General features: G+C 57.7%; 1 protein-coding gene across 1 annotated transcript in view; it reads right to left on the bottom strand.

Moving 5' to 3' along the window:
• The window catches only part of CDH22 (cadherin 22), a 65,414-nt gene that overhangs the window by 20,898 nt on the left and 19,503 nt on the right, over window positions 1–25,013 (bottom strand). The window contains exons 3-6 of the mRNA XM_047069773.1: window positions 23,502–23,621; window positions 15,303–15,470; window positions 11,478–11,671; window positions 8,511–8,764 (exon numbers count right to left, since the gene is read on the bottom strand). Coding sequence (XP_046925729.1) covers window positions 8,511–8,764; window positions 11,478–11,671; window positions 15,303–15,470; window positions 23,502–23,621 — 736 coding nt within the window. The remainder of the gene's footprint in view (window positions 1–8,510; window positions 8,765–11,477; window positions 11,672–15,302; window positions 15,471–23,501; window positions 23,622–25,013) is intronic.

Genomic DNA, 25,013 nt, shown 5'->3' with positions numbered 1-25,013 from the left:
TCAACCTTTCTGAGCCTCAGTTTCCGCAGCTGGGTAATGGGGCTAATAATTTGCACCCCACAGCTGTGAGGGCTGGAAGCGGGCAAAGCCCCTGGCACAGCGCTATAGCACCCACTGCACATTCTATCATCTTTCCATAAGAGGTGACCCTAGAATTGGGCTTGTCGAGGGGGCGGGGCAGGCAGTCCGGGCGGGGAGGGAAGAGAGGTGCAAAGAATCCTTCCGAGAATGGCGGGCAGGGATTGTTCAGAGAATGGCAAACGGTGCCAAACGCGCAGAACGGGGAAGCAGGCAGAGCGTGGCCCCGGCCCCCCCCCCCCCGGGCGCAGAATTCAGGGCTTGGACGTGTCCGGGGGGGTGGGGAGGGGAATTGGGAGCAGGAAAGAGGGGGTCGGCGTGGAGGCCCCAGCCCAGGGACCCGGGCTGAGCGAGTGCGGTGGCGAGGGGTCTGGGCGGCGGTGGGGGTGGGGGTGGGGGTGGGGGTGGGGGGGTGGCCGGCGGCCCCTCCCCGCCTGCGCAGCACGCGCGAGCTAATCTGCGGCTTTTCAGTTGCCGCGTGAAAAAGCCCTTTGTTCCGCCTTCTTCCCGGGCCTTTGTGCGGCGGCTCCAGGCCTGAAAGGCCCGTGTCCAACACATGTCTCGGGCGGCGGCCCAGAGAGGCCCCGCCAGCTCCGGCCGCCGCTTCCCGGCGCTGATAACGCGGGCGGGGGGCGCCGCCGGGCCGTGCGGCCCACAAAGGCCTCGAATGCCAAGCAAGGGCGCATTGTGCGACGAGGACAAAGAAGCTCGGCAGGGCGGGGCTCAGCCTGAGCCGCCAGGCCCCTCCCACAGGGCGGAGAGGGGCCCTTTCCCCATCTCCCAGAAGGGAAACTGAGGCCCAGGAAGGTGAGGACACGAGAAACGCCCCCTGCTGGAGGCACAGAGTCCCGAGGTGAGCCTTCAGTGGGGCTTAGCTGCATTACCAAACTTTCGGGGGCCTCCGTTTCTTCATCTGTTAAATGGGAATGATGACACCCAGTGGAACTGACGGGTCTGAGACAGAGCTGGGTTTGAATCCTGGCCTGCCTCCTCTACCGGTGTGACCTTGGACAAGTCACTGACCTCCTTGGCCTCTGTTTATCCGGAAAACGGGTGATTTATACTCACCTCACACCGGTGTGGGTTAGAGGAGCTAATTCATGGGACTGGGCATAGGTGACAGCCCTTATTCTTTGCATAGTTACTAGGTTGGGGGCAAAGGCAGCGAAGGCAAACTGTGTGACCAACTATAAAAGGCTGTGCCTGTGGGGATAGTGGGCATTACAGCCAGGCTCCCCAGCCCCCACTAACTCTCCTTCCTGTCCCTCAGCTGCTAAACCCACCTCCTCCTTGCCCCTGACCAACCTGGGCCCTCCTGACCCGGGTGAAAGTGACCTAAGATGACACTTCCTTCCACTAGACAGCACTTAATAGTTTGCAGCCTGCTTTTCCTGTGCGTTCCTTTATGCCCAGACATTGAGTGCCTCCTCTGTGCTACGTCCCGGGGATAAAAGGGCAAAACGAGATAGATGAGGTGACCACCTAGCATCCTGTGATGCTGATGGGATCTCCCCCGTCTTACAGAGGAAGACACTGGGGCTCAGAGAGGAAACTTGCCAAGCTTAGGACTGCCACGTACGGCTGTGCAGGCTGTGTCCTGCACAAAGGTACCAGGCTGAAGGGGTGAAGCGGAGTGAAAGTCTAACCAGTCAGTGTTCAGCTTGCCAAGCCACGTGTCCTAGCTGAGGGAGTATCTTCTCAGAGAGGGGTTTTTTTCCTTATTTATGCAAAGATGCCATGTGGGCTAGTGATGACCCTGCCTAAAATTGCACAGGGACTGTCACAGAATTGGGATTTGTACCCATACTGGGGACTCTATACCCAGAGTTCTTTTCAGCTCGTTGAACCGTCCAAAACGGCGAAGCACGGCGCCTCAGGTCCCCTTTGCCCCCAGCCTGGCCCTGACAGATGTTTGGGTCCAGAGGAGGACGAACCAACCTCTGAGTGTCAGCTCAGCTGGACGGAACCTCCTCTTGGTTTTACCGGTGGGAGAACAGAGTCCAGGAGAAGGCCAAGGCCTGCACAGCCTGGGGCTCCTGATCACTGGGGGGAGCCGGGTGTGAGAGCTTGTGGAAGGATGCCTACCACCTTCTTGCTTCTCCCCTTCCTGCTCAGACCTCCCTCCTGTTCTCTCTCCTCCCAGCTTCTCTCTTTTGTTCCCTCCTGGAGGGGAAGGGGGCGGCTGGAGTCTAAGTGGAGGCAGCTGTTCCCAAGGCCGGGGGGGGGGGGGGGGGGGGGGGGGGCGGGCCGCAGGGACCTGCCATTAACCAGCCAAAGACTTGGGGCTGCAGGTCAGCGTGGCTGGCTGAGCCCAGGTGGTTTTGTTCCAGCTCAAGAAGCCAGCCAGTGAGCGGGAGGGAGGGGTGGAGGGGCGCGGCAGGAGGCAGGGAGCACGACCTGGCAAACATGGGGGGGGGGCGGGAGAGGGGAGGCTTGTGGACCTCACGTGTAGGTGCATGAGTTGTGCGGCTGGTCTGTGTTGTGGGTGGAAACCGTGTGTGTGTGTGTGTGTGTGTGTGTGTGTGTGTGTGTGTGAGAGAGAGAGAGAGGGAGAGAGAGAGACTGCTGTGCTGTTGGAAAAGCAAACGCTCGAGAGAGGCAGCCGCTTAGCCCTGGGTGTGCGTCCAAGTCTACGATGCCCCTGACAAGTCACTTCCATCTTTGAACCTTAATTTTGAGCAAAATGGAAATGATAATCCTACCTTGCGAGTTGCTGGGAGGATTAAATGCCTAGCTGGGGGATAAGGTGCCTAGCTGAGCTCTAGGAAAATTACTCCGTGAGAGGGAACTATTGTTATTCTAATTATTATTCAGAACCGTCTGGTTAGGGGTATGCAGGAGCCCCTCCCACCCAGAATGTGGTCCGTGTGCTCTGGGTTGGGGGGGGGGGGTTGTGGGAGGCACCCTGTATGGACGGCCCGGAGGAGGCAGCTGTGAGTCTGGAAGGTCCTGCTCCTGGTTCAGGCCTGGAGGGCGGGAAGGGGAAGTAGCACAGGTGTGGGTGGAGAAGCGCAGCGAGAGAGTGTGGGTAGGTGTCAGCTAGTGTGTGTGCGCGTGCGTGTGCACGCTTGTGCACGCGTGCAGGGGAGGCCCCGGGATGGAGGTCTGCAGTGCCGATCTGGTGCCCAGCGGCGTACGTTTGAAATCTAGCTGTGTGGCCTTGGGTAAATCACTTAATCTCTCTGTTCTTCAGTTTCCTCCTCTTAAGAATGGAGATACTATCAATACCTGCCTTACTGCTGACCCCGCGGCGGCGAGGATTAGACGAGCGACTAGCAGCACAACACTCGCGAGAGCACTGGGCACCTGCCGCGTGCCCGGTGGGTCAGCTCTGATGCTTTTTGCCAGGCCTGAGGGCGGGCTTTACACGCGTGAGCTCCTCAGATCTTCCCGGGTACTCTTATCACCCCCATGTCGCAGATGAGGAAACTGGGCTCTCAGAAGCCGGACGCCTTGCCCTGGGTCGAAAGGGCTGCGTAGTGGCAGAGCCAGGTTCCCAGCCCACACGGGTCCAGGGCCTCAGGTCTTAAGAACACTCCCCTCAGGGCCAGCCGGGTACACCTGCGGGCACTCCCACACACTCTAACAGCCCCAACTGCCGCTGTCGTCAAGGTTAAGGGTGGGAGGAGTGGGGAGGGTACTGCTTCCTGGCCCCGGTGTGCATGTGGTTTTTCTCCAGGTAACTATCTGCGTAGACAGCGCACACAGGCACGATAAACACGAAAGGCTGAGGCTCCCGCGTGTATGGCCTGCCCAGCGCTCCCCTGTGGGCTCGGTAGGAGGCTGAATGACGGAGCTACTGGAGGGAGAATCTCTTCAGATGCAAAAGGGGCTCCCCCACCCGCCAGCAGGGAGTCCCCTCTGCCCCCTCCACCCTGTCTGTGACTCTTTCTCTCCTACCCGCCCACACCCTGCCCCCCTCCCCAGCCCCGGCTTAAGACACCCACTTAAAGCCCACACATGATGCCTGGGAATTCGTATGTGGTTAGTACTGGCTGCGGAATGAAGGGTAGAAACGGGTGGCCAGGCCACGAAGAAAAATAGTAATGTCCATTTCCTGAGGACCTACTATGTGCCAAACAAGCCTCCCTCCAACCCTGGGAGCGCCACGCACAGAACCTAGTAGGGCACAGGAGACATTTACTACTTTTTTTTTTTTTTCGGTAAAAGAATGAGGCAGGTACTATCGTGATGCCCATTTTAGAGATGGGAAAACTGGGGCTCGCTGTGGGTCCAGCGATTTCCCCACGGTTCTATAACTGAGCTGGGATTCCGAGCCAGGCCCTCTTTGATTCCAGAGCCTACGTACTTTCTGCCGCACCCCACTGTGGAGAGCTGGGAGGAAATGAGATATTTGCTCCCTCTGGTCCGGTGTGGGCTTGGCTGTTTTCAGTGTTCAAGGGAGACCCGCCGGGCTGTAGGGCTATGCTGGGCTGATCAAGGGCCTCTCTGCCCCTCAGAGATGAGCCCATCCGAGCACCGTCCTTCCTCCCTCCAAAGCTTCCAAGGCTTCCCATCGCCTAAGCACAGAGTCCTACTGCTTCGCCTGACGTTCAGGGTCCTTCCCAGCCTGTCCCAAGTGCCCCTCTGTCCTCACACGAGCTCGTCCAGCTAATCATCCTGTGGCTGGACTTAACCTCCTGGCCCCATGGCTCTGTTCCTATCGCCCGGCGCTCCCCGTCACCCCAACCTGGAGCGCCCTCTCCCTGGTCCAACCTCGCCTCTTCAGCCTTGCTCTGGGGCCTTCTGGGAAAGCCCGGGCTCACTCCCCTCCGTGGCGCACACCGATTACTTGCCCTTCCGTGGAGTTCTGTACTCCCCCAGCCCCTGCCTCGGGCCAAGACCACTGGGACTTCGATCTGTCACTAGATGCCTTCACGTGGGGGCCTAGCCCTCCTGTCGGCCCGCGTCTGATTCGCCTCTGTGCCTTCCGCACAAGGGAGGACACCTAACCACACAGAGAGTAAGAAGCAGGGGTGGACACGAACCGGAGGCTGGACTCAAGAAGCTGACAATAATGGGTTAAACCATTCCTTCCTCTTTCAAGCGGCATGACACTGGGAGAGCCACGTCTCCTCTCTGTGCTTCAGCTCCCTCTGTAAAACGAGTATGATTCCTCCTGAGGGGGAAATGCCACAATGCGAGGCACTGTCCACTCTCCCCAGTGCAGAACTCAGAAGGACATCACTCTGTGTATCTGCACCTCTGCATTCCCCAGGTGCCTAATGTGGTAGGCAAAATCTCCCAGGACACCACTTAATGTCTTCACCGCCAGGAACATACCAAGCCGCCCCTGCCTCAGGACCTTTGCACTCGCTGTTCCCTCCACCTGAACCTGACCCCTCTTCCTCACAGCTTCACAGGTCGGCCTCTCTCTTTATCTGATCTCAGCTCATCTGTCAACTCAACTACTCATTCCATAGTAGCCCCTGCTGCCCCAACCCTCCTTATCCCATTACCCTGTTTACTCCCTTCATAGCTCTTCTCAGCAATTATTTCAAGACTGTCAACGAATGCTTCACTACTTGTAGACTGTGTCCCCGCCCCGGGAGAAGGCAGACTCTACGCGTCCGGGGAAGAGGTTTTTTTTTACCTTTGTTTCCCCCTTGACTCAACGTGTAGGTGGTGACTTGAGTCCCTGACCCTTAGAGATCAGGAGCTGGGATACAAGCTGGGCTCTGGGCAGTACATGGGTCCCATGAGGAGCCCTTCTGTCTCTCAGTGGCACCTCACCGGCCTCTTGTTTCCATGTCTGTCCTCTGTAGGCGGGGGTGCTCCTCCCCAGCTCTGCCCTTGGCTGAGTCAGCTTCCCCGGGCCTGGCTCAGGGCCGGGCGGGCATGAGGAGGAGCTGGGTAAATGTTTGTGGTGTTAAATTGGACCTGTCTCGAGCTCCTCCTCGCTGGGGAGCCCCAGGGAAGGGGCCGGCAAAGAGAGATGAAAGAAGGCGAGAAGCTGGTTTCAAAGTTGGCCCTTTCCGAGCAGATAAAAGCCGGAGGAAAGGGAAGCCAAGGGAGGGAGGAGGGGGGAGACTAAGAGGGGGTGTGAGAGCCACACTGCAGGGGAGGGGAGCAGGCAGACAGGAGCACTAACTTGGGAGGCAAGGACTCAGCTCCTACTCCTGGCTCTCAACTCCCTGGGAAGGTCCGGGGGCACCTCCTCCCCGGCCTGGCCCTCAGTTTCCTCCCGAACGTGGGTGTCGATTCCCTCCTGGGAGAGGTCGGCGGTCCAGCCAGAGGCTAGGGAGATGCCGCCAGATGCCTGGGCGGAAGGGCAACGGAGGAGCTCAGAGGCGGCAGGACGGCTCTGGCAGTGAGGAGGGCAGGGGCGGCCCAGGCCCTCTGGACAGAGGCCCTCGAGGCCTGTCAGACTTGGCTTTCGCTGCCTCGTCTCCCTCAGTCCACTGTAGCCATCACAGCTGCTCTTCTCCAGGCACATCTACCACTCCTCTGCCTCCATCTGTCTGCACATGCTGTTCCTCTGCCTGGAATGCCCTTCACCTCGTATTTACACCTGACCATACGCAGGGACCAGCTCGGTTAGTTTCCTGCCTCCTCCAAGGAGGTCTTTTAAGACCCCTGAGGGCATTTCCCAGTCTGGGAGCCCACAGACAGTGGCAGGATGGCCTCTCTGCGTCCTCACCCGGGGCCGCCACGTAAGATTGCACAGGCTGTGCACTGTACAACTCAGAGAACCATTCCCATGGATGGTGATGGGAACGTTACCCATCCGGAATTGTGTAATGCAGAGATCCTCAAACTAACCTCCTTTCTCCCTCTCTTCACTGCTCAGCCACATAGTTGGTTCAGGGACAACTTACTGATTATGTACAGGGGTTTCGGGGAGGAAGCAGGGAGCTCAGGAATCTCCTTCCTGTCTGTCCAACAATGGCCATTGCCCCTACCCCCTGACGTCCTCTGGATCAGTTTCTGCTGCAGCCTTTCTTCCCTTCTCTTCTGTCCGACCTTCTTCCAGCTTGGGTCACAGTCAGGGACACCGACAGAGCTGCAGCGTCCCCTCCCCTCGACCCTCCTGCCTCCCTCCCTGCTCGCCCCTCTCTCTCCCTGTGTCTGTTTCTCTTTCTTCCCCTTTCTGGCTTTCTCAGCAAATCTCCACTGTCTCTACATTGTCAGGCCCTCTGCCTCTTTTAGGTACTCCCCCTCTTTCCACTGGCTCCCCCCTCTCTCTGGCCTCCTCCTCCCATTGGGGGTCTCTCCCCATCCCCTTGAGTCTCTCTCTGTCTCTTTTCTGTCTTTCTCTGCTTTTCTATTCCAGTCACTCACCATGCAGGCAGTGAGTGTCCACTGAGTGCTGGGCGTCAGGCTAGGCCCTGAGGGTAAACAGAATGCCCTACCCTCACGGAGCTTATCTTATAGTGGAACGGAGACACGCAAAGTAGTCAGAAAAATAGGTCGTATGTTAGATCGTGATGCGGTGGGGCTGGGGGTTGGGGGGGGGTGCCGAGCAAAGACCGGGGGGAAGTAAGACGACAGATTGCGGGGGTACTAAGGAGGGGAACATTCTAGGCAGAGGAATCAACAGTCACAAAGGGCCCGGGGGCCGAGAGTGAGCTTGGTACATCTGTGGGGCTGTGAGGGGGCCAGTGTGGCTGAGCAGAGAACTAGGAAGCAGGGCCATGGGAGCAAGGGTCAGACAGGGTACAGAGCTCATGGCTCTGGGGGTCATTGTGAGAGCTTGGTCTTTTATTCTGAGCCAGATGGGCGCCTCTGGGTGGTGGGGGGGGGCGGGGAGGCTCTGAGCAGAGGAGGGCGGTGCTCTGAATTCTGTTTGGGCAGCTTCGAGAGCCTCCCGGGCCAGTTCCGGATTAAAGAGGGGGCGGGGCAGGAGCGGGGAGACCAGCGCGGGGTAGGGGGAAGTGCAGGAATGGGGGTAGCAGCAGACGTGGAGAGAGGCGGTCGGATTCCGGATAGCCTGCTAAAGCGGGGATGGCGGGGACGTGCCGGTGGTTCGGAGGGAGGTGTGAGAGAGAGGCGGGAGTCAGGGGTTCTCCAACATTTTTGATCTGAACAACCGTTAGGGCGTTTATGTTTTTGTTTTCTTTGGGTGGAGAGACCTGGAGCTGAACATGGTGAAGTCTGGGGTGCCTAGGGGAGCCAGATGGCCAGGTGAGCGAGAGTGTGGAATCGGGGGTCATAGGCATGTGGATGGACAGGCTGAGGGCACCGAGGGAGCCAGTATAGACAGAGGAGAGGGGCTGAGCCCGGTTCACTCTGCGGCGTCTGTCGCTCCTGGGTCTCCCTCCTTGTCCTGAGTCCCTTGCCTCTCGGTGACCGTTCTCACACCTGTTTCCTTGGTCTCTGTGTCCACCCTCCTTCTCTCCCCCCCCCCGGCCCCTCCCCCTGTGCCCGCAGTCCGTCCGCGGGGCGGTGGCGGGATAGCAGGCAGCAGGCGTGGCCCCGGGCGGGGGTCTCACCGGACGGGCCGGTTGGCGGCGTCGGGGTCCCGCGCCGTCACCACGCCGACCAGGGAGCCCACCTGCGCGTCCTCCTGCACCTCCAGGAGGCCGGAGGGCGGCCGGAACTCGGGGGGCTCGTCCACGTCGGTCACGGCCACGCGCACGATCGCCTGGTCGCGGAACGTGCCCAAGTCAGCGAAGCGGGGATCCACGAACTTGTTGAGGGCCTCCAGGACCACGGTGTGCACGGGCTGGGACTCGAAGTCCAGGCGCTGCGGGTAGGGAGCACAGGGCGGGTGAGGGGGCCGGTGGGGTCCGCGTGGGGAGAGGAGGTGAGGGGGGCGGGCCCAGAGGGGGCGGGGCTGGCCCAAGGTCACGTCGACCCTGCCGGGGAGCCCGAGTAATGGACTGCACCAAGGAACCGGCGGTTGGAGACCCAGACTAACCTTCCCTGGTCGCAGGTGGGCAAAGTGAGACGGCAGGGGACAGTCTTGCCTAGGGACACACAGCCCATCAGGGCTAAAGGCCACTGCCCGCCCCCCCCCCCCAACTTCCCGCCTCCCAGCACAGAATGTTGGGGCATTTGATTCATGTATTAATTCACGAAGCACTTACTAGGCACCAGTGCTTTAAATACATTAACTCCTCTGATTTTACAACATCCCTAAGAGGCTTGGGTTGTGATTCATTTTACACAGGAGCACGTGGAGGCCCAGAAGGCTCTGTAACTTCGCCCAAGGTCACTTAGTCACCGGCAGAGGCAGGATTCAAACCTGGGCCAGCGCAGCTCTCCAGTCCTGGCCCCTCCTCACGGGAGAGAACAGCGCACTGGTTCTGCGGCTGACTCGCTGTGTGCCTGTGGGCCATCTACTTAGCCTCTCTGGGCCTCAGTTGTGAGGGTTAAAGAGACATTCCCCCGGTGTGCTGTGTAGGCAGCAGCAACTAATGTGAGTTGAGCCTGATAAGCCAGGCTGCCTTAGAGCTTTCCTTGGAAATCTGGCTAAACCCATGCTGAGCCTTGCTTCTCATCGGGGAGTACTAATGGGTGACCTTCTGATGAATGAGCTCCAGGGCTGTGTGTCCGCTCCGGCCTTCTAAAGACAACGCCTTACAGCAAAGAGAAATCACAGTGGCGGAGCTCAGCCACCTCAGTAGTGTGGGGGGAGCTATCTGAGTGGCAAGGGTAACCTTCCCGGGGACCTGCCCCGTGCGTAGCGACCCTCCGTTTCTCTCAGAACATCCCCCCCCCCCCCCGCACCTTCTCCAGCAGCAAAAAGACCACCTCCGTCCTCTGTCCTGTTGCCTGGGAAATCAGGACGCAGGGAGGCTGGCGGTAGCCGAGCCTGTGAGTGAGCGATGGGCTTTGGAGCCAGGCCATCAATCAGGCCTGGGCTCCGCTCCCCGAGCCAGCGTGACTCCACAGAGACGCCTCAGGCGCCAGGGCTGGAGCAGGTGGGAGGGGCCCGGGATGGGGGGAGGGGATTAGGAGCAGCCTGGGGATGAGAGCAAATGCAGAGGCGGGACTTGGGACCTGACTCTGCTGCTCTGTGATGCAGGTCCCCATCTGTGAAATGGGCTCATCTTCCAGCGAGGACAAATGGAGCTCAGAAGACTGAAAGCCACGTAAGCTTAAAAGGGTAGATTCTGGGGGCGCCTGGGTGGCTCAGTTGGTTAAGCATCCCACTCCTGATTGCGGCCCAGGCCTTGATCTTACCGGGTTCGTGAGATTGAGCCCCACATCGGGCTCCGTGCTGGCAGCACTGAGCCTACTTGGGTTCTCTCTCTCCCCTCCCCTCTCTCTCTGCACCTGCCCCCCCAATACATAAATAAACATTAAAAAAAAGTGTGGGGTGCCTGGATGGCTCAGTCATGATCTTATGGCTTGTGGACTCCAGCCCCATGTCGGACTTCACCCTGACAGCGTGGGTCCTATTTTGGATTCTCTGTCTCCCTCTCTCTCTGTCCCTCCCCCCGCCCCAAATAAATAAAAACATCTTTAAAAATTATTTAAAAAAAAAAAAGGGTGGATTCTGGAGCCAGACTGCCTGGGCTCATAGCCCTACTCTGCTCTGCAAGGTACGTGACCTTGGATGCAGATTATTGAATTTTCATGGCCTCAGTTTCTCATCGATAAAACGGGCAATAATAGTACCCTAGGGACCGAATAAGTTAATACATGAAAAGCAGTTGAAGAGTGCCTAGCACACAGTCTACACTTTATTATTAGTAGTAATAGCTATTATATTTTAATCTTATGGGAAGTAGCTGGAGAAACTGGGGGTCTTCTCTTTTCACACCCTGGAGGCCAGGTAGGGAGCAGGTCGTTAGATGCTCATTGAGTGAAAGAAGGGCCCTCGGGGCAGGTGTTGCTGTGGGTCCCAGAAGGCAGGACCCAGGCTGACAGCAGCAGATTTAGGGCGACACAATCTGGCTGAGTAGGGGCGGGGGGGAGAGCTAGCTTCTGGACAAGGGCAGGGAGCGAGCATCCCATCCTGGAGTGACCAGACCAACCGGGGTTCAAATCCGGACTCTGCCCCCTCCTGGTGTGACCCTGGGCCAGCCCTTTTACCCCTCTGAGCCTCTGTTTTCTCACTTGCAAAAATGGGCCGTGAAGGACTGAAGTCTCTTCAGAGGGAAACACGAGAATTAAAGGAAATGATGAGAGTCAAGGGTGTGGACTCGAAGGAGCCCGTGCCAGTGATTACACGAGCACAGAGCCAAATCTGGTTTGAATCCTGGCTCGCGTAACTAGCTGTGCATCCTGCACAGGCCGCGTATCCTCTCTGGGCCTCATTTTCTCATTTGCAAAATGGGACCGGTACCATCACTGTTTCCCCAGGCTGGTCCTGGGTCTGTGGAGCGACCTCATCTCTGGAGCCGAGTGGGGTGGGGCTGTCTGGGGGCTCTGAGGCCTCCCAGACCTGGCCACCCTGGGTCTGCCTCCCCTGTCCCTCGAGGCGGCGGGGGCGGGGGGGGGGGGCACACCTTCTGCACTACAATGATGGCCTCCTGAGTGTCGCTGTCCGTGGTGACCTTGAACACATGGCCGCCGCTGCCGCTCTCCTCCTTGAGGTGGTAAGTCATGTCTGTGTTCTCGCCCACGTCTGAGTCCTCGGCCTTCACTCGTCCCACAGCCGTGCCGATGGGGGCCGACTCCTGAATGCTGAACTGGTACATCTCTGTAGGGGACACAGCTGTGAACAGGGATGGGGAGCAGCCCCTACCCTGACTTCCACCAGCTTTAGGGGACAGGAGAGGGGGGTCCAGATGGGCTCCGGGGAGGACAGTGTCTGCAAGGGGCCCCCGAGCGGGCAGTGCAAAGAGGAGGGTCCTCATTCTGACCCTGGGTTTATTTGCTGATTGGTTAGGGAAAGTGCCTGCAGATTGGAGGGCTTTGGTTTCCCCATCTGCCCACGAGGGGCACAGAGGAGCACAGCGGTCAAGGCCCAGGCTCTGGAGTCAGCCCTGGCTGTGTAATCCTCAGCCTTGGTGTCCTCATCTGTAGAATGGAAATAATAATAGTGTCTTCCTAACAGCCCTGCCATTAACCCGATTAACTGAGATGATGGGGCATGAAAAGTGCTTAGTACAGAGCCTGGCCCATGGTGGCTGCTCGATAACGGGAACAAACTATATTACGGTAGTGGGGCTTCATGCTGATTTTTCTGTTGCCGTTGGTGTTCATGACATTGATTCCTTCATTTCCACAGATTTGTTAAGCACCTGCGACATCTCAGATGCAGTTCTAGGCACCGGGCTTATGGCAACAAGCAAAACAGACCCAAATCCCAGCTCTCAGTGCCTTCCTCTTAAACAGGAAGAGAAAGACACAAACAATCACATCAGTAAAACAGGCAGTATATCAAATGGTGATAGGTGCTTTGGAGAAAAATAAAGTAGGGGAAGGGGAACGGAGAATACCGATGAGGGTGTGTGTGGAGTTTTAAATAGGGGAATCAAGAAAGGCTCCCGGGGAAGATGACATTTTTGCAAAAGTCTGAGGGAGGTGAGGGAGTAGGCCAAGCAGATATTTGGGAAAGAGCATTCCAGACAGAGGGAATGGCAGGTGCAAAGGCCCTGAGGTGGGTGTAAATGCCTGGCGTGTTTGAAGACTGGCAAGATGGCCGTTGTGGCTGGAGGGGAGAAGCAGAGCAGAAACGAGAAGAAATGAGGTCAGATGGGACACAAGCAGTACCCTGCTCTCATCCCAGAGTCGAGGCCGAGATGAGGGTCACTTGCGAAATGATGGGCCAGTGCAGGTGACGCAGGGGCCGTGGAGCTGGGGATGTGCCTCTTGGAGTCCCCAAGCCTGGATGACTTGTGTGAAACGGCGGCCTCTGATTCATTCTCACACAACAGCCGGCGCGGGGCTCTTTCTAAAACAGGCTGATGGTGCCACTCCCCTGCTTGAATCCCTTCCATAGCTCCCGCTGCCCTGAGGTGAGGCTGTCCAAGACCTTCGGCCTGCCCCACAGGACGCTTGCTGCCTGGCCCCTGCCGAAGTCTGCAGCCTCAGCCTCCCTCTCCCCGAGCCCAGACCTGCCCCCGAGGTACCTGTAATGCCTTATCTCCCTCTCTTTTCTCTTCTCTTGCGCCCTCCCCAATTCCTACCCTTCCTTCAGTCTTCCTGAATGTTCCCCCCTCCAGGGAGCCTTCTCAGACTAACCTCCAGGCTCTGCTCCTGTGCCCCAGGGCCACCAAGCTCATCCCGCTTCGTAAGGCTTCCCTCATTTCCCTCTCCCTTTCTGCCTGTTTTCTCCCCGCTCTCTCCTCTCTCCTCTGTCTGGGGTGTGAGCTCCTGGAAGGCAGGAACCGTATCTCTTATTCATCAGGCGTCCTCGAAGCCTGGCAGAACACCAAACTGTCACATAAATGAAATGTGTGAGTGACTAGGGAGTGAATGAACGGAAAGGAGCAGGAGTTACTCGTCTACGCTCGCCGGGTTAACCCGGATTCAAGAGTCTGACAATAGCAAGTGGTGGTGAGGATGTCCTACAGCGGATGCGTGCATTTTTTCGTGGGGGGGGGGGCAGTCTGGCTTCATTTAGTAAAGCTGAAGATGAGTACATCCCATGAGACAGCTATTCCCCTCTTCCTCTGTACATACACTGGGGAAATGCGCGCCAAACGCGACTTGGAGATGTTCAGCGAGGTGCAACAACGTATGCAGCAGTATCCTTCATAATGGCCTCAAACTGGAAACAAACCAAATGTCCGTGGACATAGAATGGGTACATGGTGGAACACCCAGCAATGAAAATGAATACATTGTAGCCACAAGCATGACCTACGAATTTTAAGAGGGGTGGGGGGGGTGGGAAGCAAGACACAACTAGGTTATATGGTAGGATTCTGTTTATATAAGGTTAAAAAAACAGGTGAACTTAAGGAGGGACGTCAGGTGATGCGCGTATAGGTCAAGTGACTCCAAAGCAAAGAGGTGGCAATCACAAAAGCAGATGGTGGTGAACTCTGGAGGAGGGGGTGTGGGGGTGAGTTATGATCAGGAAAGGCACATGGAGGCTTCGGGGGGGGGGTGGTCTTCAAGGGTGGTTGCGGGAAGTGTCCGCTTTAGAATTATTTGCCAAACGGGCCATTTATATTTTACACCCTCCCGTTTGGGTGCGTGGCTCACAATAAAGAAATGTTCAAAAGACGGAAAGAATGAATGAACGAGTGAGTAGACAAGAGTCTTCCGGGGGCCCGGGGGCCCTCTCCTCTGCTCTGCCCCACTCCTTGCAGCTCAGAGCTGGCACAGAGCCCCGCACAACTGGGCATGAGACTGGGAGGTCCCCACCCGTCCCCACGCTGCCTCCAAGCGCCCCCATCAGCAGCGCGGCTGGGCCGGGGGGAGTGGGCGGGCCAGTTTCCGCACCGGGCTCCCTGGCCCCCCGGCGACACAGAGCTGGCTCCCGGCTCTGCCCACCCCACTCTGAGTCTGGGCCGAGGCGCTAGGCCCTGATGATGGTGCGCTCTCAGCTAAGGGATTGGATTCCCTTATCTCGCGGGGGTCAGTCCCCTGTGGCGGGCCTAATGTGAGAGCAGCAGACCTCAAGTAATGACTCTCCGATAGGGATCAGCCCAGCTCCCCGCGGCATTTAGTCTCTGCCAGCTTCGGCAGCTTCCCCAGCGCGGCTCCCAGCCGAGGCCTGGACAGAGGGGCTGGCTGGGCTGATGGGGAGGTGAGGGGCTCGGCCAGAGAGCCACCCTCCCATCCCCGGTTGTGCCAGGAGAGGCGGAGAGCGGAAAGAATTCAGAACAGGGTCCTGTCCTCTGGGCTCACTGTGGGGACGGGCCTGTCACCCCGGACCTCAGCTTCTCCGTGCAGCGTGGGTGGACCTCGGCCTGGGTCTGGCTGCGGTCGCTGTCTGTACCCCCGTGTCCCCCACCAGTCCTACCCTTTGCAAACTTGGGTCTGCGGCACATCACATGGAATAAGCCGAGTGGGGTGTGCGGTCGGGCCAGCGAGGGGCTGGAGCAGGTGGACGGATGGGGCTCAGCCTCGGCAGGAAGCAAGGTGAGGGGTGGGAAGGTAACTGCGTTACGTGGCCGCGTGGGAAATCAGACAACTCTGAGGGCTTCCTCTGCGGGCCTGGGGGTAAGTGGGTGACTTGGATGGACAGACAGATTCCAGTCCTTCCTTTGGCCGAAGCCGAAGGGGAAGCATGAGGTCATGCGGTCGCTTGGTGGCCTGGAAGGAAGAAAGGACACCCCCAGGACCCCCACCACGGCAGCCCGACGGGAGAGGTGCTGGGCGTCTACCGGGCAGATGCAGATGTGACCGTGTCCCCCTGGGAAGGCCTCACTCACTCTGCGGGAAGCGGGGTGGGTTGTCGTTGACGTCGGTGACCACAATGGTGACGGTGGTGGAGCCCGAGAGGCCGCCCAGCTGGCCCGCCATGTCTGTGGCCTGGATCACCACCTCGTAGCGCTCCTGGCTCTCGCGGTCGAGGTCGGGCACGGCCGTCCGGATCACGCCTGTGGGTGAGTGAGAGTGAGGCCACGGATGCGCCCCCCCCCCCCCCCACGAGCTGGCGGCTGACACGGAGACCCTGCCACGGGCAGCGGCCGGGCTCGGGCAAGTTCAGGAGGGGAGCGCGGAAGACGCGGAGGTGGCAATGTCCAGAAGCAGGCCCAGCGGCCGGCGCGCACGAGGGCTCACGCAGATGTGCTCGTACAGATAACTCGCACTCACACCTGCTCAAACAGATGCGCTCTTCATCTGTCGGTGGCGGTCACCAGAGCCAGGCAAGGAGCAGCGGCTCGCGGAGTGACTCACCCGGATTCACACACCGGGTACGTCCCATACACTTACATAAGAGCGCACGCAGGAACATACGTGAGATCGCACACACGCCCACGCGCGTGCACCCTCACAGCTACAAGTGCGCACTCTTGTTTTCACACACCCCTCTCCACCCCGGAGTCAGCCCTAGGGTCCCCGTGCCCGGTCCAGGCGCTAGCTGCTGTCAGTGCGAGAGGGGCAGGGGCCGCAGGAATGGGGGTGACCGCAAGATTAATTCTGCCGAGCGGAAGGCCGGGCTTCTTGTCTCCCTGCCAGTGGAGGGGAGAGTCGATGAGGCATTCAGAGCCTCCCCCGCCACTCACTCCAACCTGCCGAGGACCAGGTGGTGACAGGTGGTGCCCGGGGCCTGAGCGCCAGGTGGAGTCATGCACCAGCAGCCCCGCGATGCGCCCCATAAAACCCAATCTCCGGCTCCTGATGTCCCCAGACAGCCCCCAGACTCCAATACAGGCAACGGAACGAGGGGAGAGGTTGCAGCGTGTGTGTGGGGAGGGCATCTAGGAGGTGGCCCTGCGTTTATGGGATCGCACGGAGATACGGAAAATGTGTCGTCTGTCTGATCAAGAGCCGTACAGACCCTCCATCGGCGGCCTCCCAGTCCCCTCAATAGGCTCCCCGCTGATGACCCCTCTGAGAATGGTCTTCCCCAGGTCAGAGGGGTCTTAGAAGCAGCTGAACTTTTGGGATAAATCCCAGATCTGCCATTTGTTGGCCATGTGATCTTGGGCAAATCCCTTCCTCCGAACCTCCTTATCTGTAAAATGGGACAAATACAATACCCCCCTGAAGAACGGGCATTCTCAACCTTGGCGCGATGGCCGCTTTGGGTGGCATAACGCTACCCACTAGATGTCAGTAGCAGCACCCGCCCCACCAACCCCAGTTCTGGTCAGAGCAGGCCCTCCTTGACCCGCCCCAGGTGCTGCGCCCCGACACTGGGACTGGGAACAGGGCGCCCTTCTGGTGATGAGGGGAGGGCCCAGGGCCTCTGCTGGTCTGTCCGCTGAGGCTCTGCAGCCCCAGATGGCGGGGACTGAACGGGGAAGGTGGGCCCACCAGTGCTCTCTGCCCCGGGGGGCTGGAAGGAGGGAAAGAGCAGAAGACGAGAGAGAAGAGACAGGAAAGACACGGGGGCCTGGGGAAGAGCGATGGAGAGGAACCTAGTGAGAGGCAGGAGGGAAGAGACGAGAGAGACAGGCACTGGGGACAGTGCCTTCGTGACCAGGGAACAGACGGTGAGGCAGACCTAAGGAGCCCAGAAAGAGAGAGGAAAAGAGGGGAGTGGTCAAGCAGAGACAAATGCACACTCAGGAGGACACACGGAGAGAGAAGAACGGGAAGCCAAAGCCTGGAGAGAGAGGAGCAGGGAGAGAAAGAACGGAGCGGGGAAAGAAAGGCAGAGAACAACCGAGACACGCAACGGAGTCACAGCGCTGGGAAGGGGTGAAGAAAGGTGGTGGGAGGGAGGAAAGGGAGAGCAGACAGACCGATGGTGGCATGGCCACCGGGCCAGAGACAGGGGCTCCCTGAGTGCACCAGTCAGAGGGGCCCAAAGCTGGGTGCATTTGCTTTGCATCCAGGACCTCACTGAATGTAGAGGGGTGTTGGGGTTCGGGGCCGCCGAGCATCTGTGAGCTCGTGCTCCAAAAGCTCGTGAGTGGGGCTGAGGGCTAGGCTCTGGCCGAGGTCCACCCCCGTGGGTGGACTCCTTGCTGCCCCTGCCACTTCTAGCTCCAGAGGACGTGGGGACACTAAACTCTTGGAAACTGGTCACGAAGGCATGTAGATGATCAGCTGTCATCTCTGGGAGACTAGGAGGTGGGTACCCTCTAGACCCAGCCCTGGGATCACACCCAGCGGTAGGTTGCAGTGCTCCCCCTAAAGCACACCAGCTGCCACGCACACCCTTGGGTCACCGCCTCGCACACGGACTCTCGGCCACGCAGTTTGCTTTGGCCAACGCGGCATCAGCGAGTGTGACAAAAGCGGAGGCTCGACAAGCCCTTGTGTGCTGGGGGCCTGTCCTCTTGGAACCCCCAGACCACTGTGCTGGAAAAAAGCCCAGGAGGAAAGGCCACACGGAGGGAGGGGCCCAGCCGCGCCAGCTGTCCCAGCTGACTGGCCCGCTGACTGTTGCCACACGAGTGACCCCAGCAAAAGAACTGCCCAGCCAACGCACAGAATTATGACCAATAATAAACTGTTGCTGCTTGAAGTCACTATGTTTGGGCGCAGTTTGTCACACAGCCGTAGATAGCTGATGGCGAAATCACGTTCCCGGGCCCGTTCCTCTCCTGGGCTCACTCGTGCAGCCGCGTTTCACTGGCTCATCAGCCGCGTGAAAGGCCCAATGTGGCCTCATGCCTCGTACGTGTGGCAGCCGGTCCTGGCTGTCAGCTGGGGCTTCTCCTGTCTCTAGCAGCCCGGCTAGCTTCCTTAGATGGTGGTCTTCGAAGAGGAAGAGTGAAGGCCACGAGGTCTCCTAAGGTCTAATCTGGGACTTGGCAGAACACAGTCTCTGCTCCCAGATTCAAGACTCCGCCTCTCTTCTTTCTTTTGTTTTTTTCCGTAAGCCCAACGAGGGGCTCAAACTCATGACTCTGAGATCAAGAGTGTCAGGCTGTACAGATTCAGCCAGCCAGGCACCCCTCAAGACTTCCCCTCTCGATAGGAGCAGTGGCCAAGTCACTTTATCTAGAGGGGTGGGAAGAATTGACGGCATATTTTGTTAACCTGCTATGTTCCGCTCCCCACTTCCCACCTTCTGATGCTGGGAGGAGCACCCTGGAGGCTGGTGCCTTTTCCCCCGGCTCTGGGGGAAAAGTCCCAAATCAGCCCACGACTGAGTGAGACTGAGTGAGAGAGACAGAGACAGCACTAGTGGGGGAAGGGCAGCTAGAGAGGGAGAGAGAGAATCCCAAGCAGCCTCTGTACTGCCAGCACTGAGCCTGATGTGGGGCTCGAACCCACAAAGCTGTGAGATCATGACCTGAGCTGAAACCCAGAGTCGGACGCTTAACTGACTGAGCCACCCAGGCGCCCCTACAGTCGTTCCTGAAACCTTCTGGCTCGGTTAAGTCCCTTCGTTCACTCATTTATTAGATCTACTTACTGAGGACCTACTATGCTACTTACTACTTATTGAGGACCTACTATGCATAAGGGCCACAGAGTCACATATGAGGCAGTACAAAAAGGAGGGACTTTGGAGTCAGACAGACTGGTTCGGGTCTTCTTTCCGCCATTTACATGCTATCTGACCTTGAGCAAGTTCTTGAGTCCCCCTGAGCCTCAGCTTCCTATTCTATAAAATGGGGCTACGGTTCAATGAGACAAAGTTGCCAGTGACAGGTCTCACATTCCGGGGATGCCTTGATGATCCCCCCACTCCTCAAGTCCTGGATTTGGGTACCCGATAAATAAGTTCCATGAGGGCAGAGGTTCATACTGGCCTTGTTCATCATCTTACCTATCGGGTCTGGCACATAGTAGGTGTTCAGTAAACATCTGGACTGCCTGACCTACGGCCACGGACCCTCTGTCCCCCCTCTCACTGTGTGGGTGGCATTGTCTGTTGGTCTCTGGCTTCTCTGTTGGAACAGAAGCCCCGTGGGGGCAGAAACCGGATTTAGTTTATCATCCTGACCCAAGGATCTGGCACTTAGAAGGCGCTCGGCAAAGGTTTGTTTCATTCGTCCCGGGAAAACAGACATGTCTGGCCCCAATTGAGACTTTTCAGCAGGTATCTTGAAGTCTCTGAGAGAGCCTCGCTATTCCTGCGGGGGCGGTGGTAGTGGAGGGGGCTGGGAATTAGAACCTGGCCACGGCCTTGTCCTCACCCATCGCCCCCAGTTCCAGCTGTCGTCCTCGCCACCCCTGCTGTCCCCTCCAAATTCTGCAGAAGGGGCCCTGGAGCCCAAGCGATGCCTCATTAGCCCACAAATGCCATCCCCGTAGCCCCTGTGGGGGGCTTGCTGGCAGGCCTGGCCTTTAAAACACACAAGTTAATTCCTCCTCTGGCGCTCGGCCTCATGGCACCCCGCCTCCTCCTTTCCCTCACACCTTCCTCTCAGGGCCCGTTCCGGCTCTGCTCCCTGCTATCTGCACAGCGAGAACAGACTGTACCTCGCAGCAGCTGCTAAATATAGACCCGCATCAGCGGAATATTCCTGGCTGGGGAAATGGAGCTCGGGCTGGGAATGGCACCAGGGCGGCTCCTGCAGTGGGGCTGAAGGCAAGGGTAGGTGGGGGGCGGGGGAGGGGAGTCCGGTCCTTCCTGGGAAATGTCAGCAAAGACCTTCTCCGACTGAGCAAGTTGAGGACCCTAGGACGGGGAGCTCGTGTGCGCTGCCTCACCTTCCTAGCCTGGTGCCCGCTTGCTGGCCTCTTGGGAGCCCTTCCTGCCCCGCCCCCCGGGCCCCACGGCCTCCCACTCGCCACCTTCCTCCATGCTCTGGCTTACAACCTGGCCGTCCTCATCGTCTTGGAGTCTGGTCTTCCAACTGCTCACCCCTGCCACCTCCCAGACTCAATCCCGGCCCCTCCCTTCTTTCCACGTCCGGTCTCTTCCTCTTTCTGAAAGGGGATCAACTCTAAGGCCCCCTCGACGGGCTGAATGAATGAAGGCTTCAGCAGCGGCAGCAGCCCCTCGGTGTATGGGCAGGTAGCAGCTACTGAGCCGAGCACTTCGTATGCTTGCTGCTCCCTTGGCCTGCACGCTCCCTCCTAGACACTCATACCCTCACTTCACTCGCGTCTCTGCCCGAGGTCACCTCCCCAGAAAGGCCTGTCCTGATTTCTTCAGCTAAGTCAATCCCCTTACCCTGCTTTCTGTGTCTTGTTGCTACCTGACGTTCTGTTACACATTGATATGCTTACTGTCTGTATTCCCTCCTTGGATGAAAGCTCCTGGAGGGTAGGGTCTTAGATTTGCCTCCTGCCATATGCTTAGAGCCGGGCACTTAGTAGGCACTCAACAAAGAGCTGTTGAGTGAGTGAAAGAACTCTCCCGTTGGACCCTCACAGTAATCATGTGAGATGAGAATTTATTATCCCTCTTGTGTGCATGGGAGACCAAAGCTTAAAGAGCCCCGGCTATTCAGAGAGCTCTGGGCCCATATTTCGGACGGCCTCCTAGATGTTCTAAATGTTTCTTTCCTCCCTTCGCTCATCTTAAAGCCACTATGGTTAAAATGGAATTAATTAGCTCTGCACCAGATCCCAGGGCACATTCACTCATTCTTCTGCTCCCAGTTTTCTTAATCCACATTCCTCCTTCTGTTGCTGTAGATGGGGCCCCTTCCCATCCCAAGACCCAAAGGTGGGAACCCCTCAATCTAGTCCCCTACATTCATCCAGGTCCCCAAGGTTTGCCCTGGGCAGGATCTCACTGTCATCCCTCATTCCCCCTCCTCCGCATCTCAACTAACCCTCACCACCAATCCTGTGTCATCTTTGGCTCCCTAACTGGATGGAGCAGGCTAAGGAGGCTGGGTAGGGGCTGAGAAAAGGCACAGACCTTGGTGTTTGTCCTTTGGGGCTCTCTGCTGGGCACCCCAGGCTACTGAGTCTCCCTGAATTCAATTCCCGCCTCTGAGCCATGCTATCGAGAGCAGCCCGAGGGATCTTGTTAAAATGAAAACCTGAGCATGTCACTTCCCTGCCTAAAAGTCATCAATGAACCCAGAGTGTTGGTGAGGAGGAGGGGAAACAGGTGCCTTCCTACGTGGCTCTCGGGAGTGTAATCTGGTACATTTCGGCATTATCTATCCAGACTCCAAATGCATGTGCTCTTTGACCCAGCTTCTCCACTTCCCCGAAATTATCCTGCAGATATACTCACACAAGCACAAAATGATATATGTATGAGGTTATTCACTGTAGCATTGTTCGTTGTAGCAAAAGATTGGAAACAGCGTAAGTGTCCATCAATAGGGGACTGGTGAAATAAATTTTAGTGTATCCACAACAGCTGTTAAATAAAAGAATGAGGAAGCTCTTTATGTACTGATATAGAATAATCTTCAAGATGTATTGTTAAGTGAAAAAGGCAAGCAGTGTGTATAGTGTGTGTTTATAGCTACCGTTTGTTAGAAAAATAAAACAAATACATGTACCTATTTTCTTGTACATGCATAGAATAGCTCTGGAAAGATATCCAAGAAAATTACATTGGTTGCCTTGGGGACACAGACTGGGCGGCTGGGGGACTGGAAGGGGTGAGGAATTTCCACTAAATATCTGTTTGGACTACTTTTTGAGTTTTGAACCTTGAAGTGTGTTACCTATTTAAAAAACTTAATATTTTTCAAGTGAGTGAGTCCAAAATCTCCTAGTATATATACACCAAGTGGCTACCTTTGGGCCACAATTACTGGAGATAAGGGTAGGAATTTTGTTTTCTTTTTCCTTTTCTTCTTTCCTTCTCTTTTTTTTAAACATTTTTAAATGTTGGAATGTTTCCTAAAATGTATTACTTTTGCAAGGAGGAAAAAAAATGACAAAGATACTATGTGTGAGATAATACAATTATAACTGTGCTCATAGCCTGGAATCCTTAACCCCCGACCCCAAGAAAACAAACACACAAGCAAAAACCCAAAACCCAGATCCATCACTCACATACACCCTCCCCCACTACCCTTAGAATAAAATCCAAGGTCTTGAGCCTGGCTTGTACTGACTGGGCCCAGTCGGGCCCCCGCCAGCCAGCCCACGTCACATCTCAGCCTGCCTGCTTCCCCAGTCCTGAGTTGCTTACAATTCCCCTCATGCCTCAGGCTGTTGTTTCCCTTCCTATTTTTTTGCCCGCACCATGCCCGCTGCCTAGAATGCCCCTCTCTGAGTCGCGTTCAGGACCGCACTTTCTGGGCCTTTGGGGGATCAGCTGCCACCACCTCCCACAACTTTGCATCCCAACTGCTCGTGCGTGTGCCCCAGCCCCCGCCGGACTGTGAGTCCCAAGACGGCACCAGGTAAACATTCGGGGCTGCCGCGTCTCATCTCCCGCCGTCGCCCCTGCCCTGCCCTGCCCCGCCCCTCCCCGCTGGGCGCCCGCAGCCACGCCCCGCTGTGTGACCTCAGCGCAGCGCTTCTCTGGTCTGGGCCTCTGGCAAGGCCCCTCAGAGACGTCATCGGGTTCTAACCTCAGACGAAGGGAGTGGGGGCTGTGTTTGGTGGTGCCGGGGGGAGGGAGAAGAAGCCAGGAAGTCATTCTTCTCCAACGGGGTCCTCCCAACAGACCCGTAACAACTGCCCTTTGAACAGAGCGTTCGCAACTGCTGCAAAGATGCCCTCCACCAGCTGACTCCCCCGAATACACGTACGACCGGCCCCCTAAGGGCTGCAGACCACACTAGCCTCAGTTTGGCACCAAGGACACGAGGGCCGCTTAGTTTGGACCTCCGAAGTCCTTTCAGGGCGCCCCATGTGGCCGCATCCTGCTTCTTTGTTTCTCTGCCAGTCTTGCCGGCGCCCCCAGGCCTATTCTTTTCTGTCCCTCAGCCCTTCGCTCTTTCTGTCTGGCCGCCCTTCCCTCTGCAACCCTGGAACAGGCAACACGCCTCCCGCTCCGGCCTCACCCTCTGCGCTGTCCGGTTAGAAGGCGGATCGCAGACCTTGGCCCGCCCTCTGGCCCCGCCCTCTCACGCCCCTCCTCCGAGTCCGCCCAGGCCCCGCCCCTCTGGCCTGGCCCTGCCCCTCACCGGTCTTGGGGTCCACGGTGAAGTGGTGCTCGCCGTCCAGCACGCTGTACACCAGCCGAGCGCTGCTGCCGTACGTGGGGTCATCCGCATCCGAGGCCATCACCTGCATCACCGACGTGCCTGGGCCCGGGGGACCAAGAGAGACGGGGGGGGGTCACCCGGGGGCCGCTGTGCCTGTCCTCCCCACCCCAGGGAAGCTGGGGGAGGAGATGCGGGCTGGAGGTCATGGCTAGTCCCCTCACAGTCCCCATCCCCACACCGACTCCCAACCCGCTTCCTGATCTGGGGCCTTCCTGTGGCTCAAGCATGACCATGGAATCAGAGCAGGATTCAAATCTCCCTTTGGTGGCTCCCAGCTGTAGGAAGGCAGCCTCTCTGAATCTGTTTCCTCGTCAGCAAATGGGGGTAGTCCTTGGTTCTTAACGTCGAGGGAATGCATTTCAAACTCTCAGGGCAGACTAGGCTCAGTCTCTCAGTGGGTGGTGGCAATGGTCATCTTCATCAGTTAAGGCCATAAGGGTCAGGGCTAGAGCCAGGACTGGAAACCAGGCACCTGACTCACAAAGCAGGGGTCTCCCTACCCACCCCAGCCCCTCCTGACTTCTCAAGGGAATTCTCTTTCTCCTGCCTTCCTCCCCCTCCAACCCAATGAGAGTTGGGGCAGCCCAGAGGATAACCAAGTTCCCTGGGGCTCAGAGGCCAGTGTCATTTGTATCTGGGGCAGGAGGATGGCAGGGCCCAGCTTTCCCTTTGGAAAGTAGTTGGCTATGGGCCCTCCTGCCCTCCTCGCCCCTCCCCCTAGGTGCCCAGACAGTCCCTGCCCCCAGAAACACACACACACACACACACACACACACACACACACTTCTCCACATGCTCCGCACGCTCTGCACGTAGGCTGCTGGGGAGAGTATAAATTGGATAAAAGTCCATCAAACAGCGGCAATTAAGTTATTGATTTTCGACGCTGCCTCATTAAACTGGGAGCTTCTCTCGGCCTGTCCCAGAGATGGCTCTAATTTGACATCATGTTCAATTTGACGAAATCAGGGCTTGGGACGTGAGGCTGGACAGGATGGGGGTGAGGGGAGGGGTGGGGGAGGGGTTGGATGGAGACACAGGCAAAGCCTTCTGGGCCATCTGAACCTTTCCAGAAAGCAGGGGGTGAGGTAGAAGACTCAAGAGGAATCTCGGGGGGGGGGGCTGCTCAGGACCTCAAGGGGATGAGACTTGAGACCTCAAGTTTCACCCAAGGGGATGAGACTCAGACCTCACTTCCAGCAGATGCTGTCTTCTGAGTGCCCTGCTAGGGAGGGGATGGCGCCCAGACCTGATGAGGTTCTGGGTGGGGCCCTCCTGTGGCTGAAGTTGGACTCTCTGGGCCAGCAGGGTGGCACGCTGGGAGGGGAGGCCCATTCACTGCTTGGCTAATGAGTGAGGCTCTGGAAATGCTACTGCAGCAATTCTGCTAAGCCCAGCCTGCCGCCTGCCTCTCCCGCCTCCAGCCTGGGG

The sequence above is a fragment of the Lynx rufus genome, unplaced genomic scaffold (genome assembly GCF_022079265.1).
Source record: "Lynx rufus isolate CCGP_SWC_20201006 ecotype Redwood Valley unplaced genomic scaffold, mLynRuf1.p SCAF_8, whole genome shotgun sequence".
Lineage (NCBI taxonomy): Eukaryota > Metazoa > Chordata > Mammalia > Carnivora > Felidae > Lynx > Lynx rufus.
The sequence above is the reverse complement of the archived record's forward strand: the minus strand, read 5'-3'. Positions and strand labels throughout refer to the sequence as shown.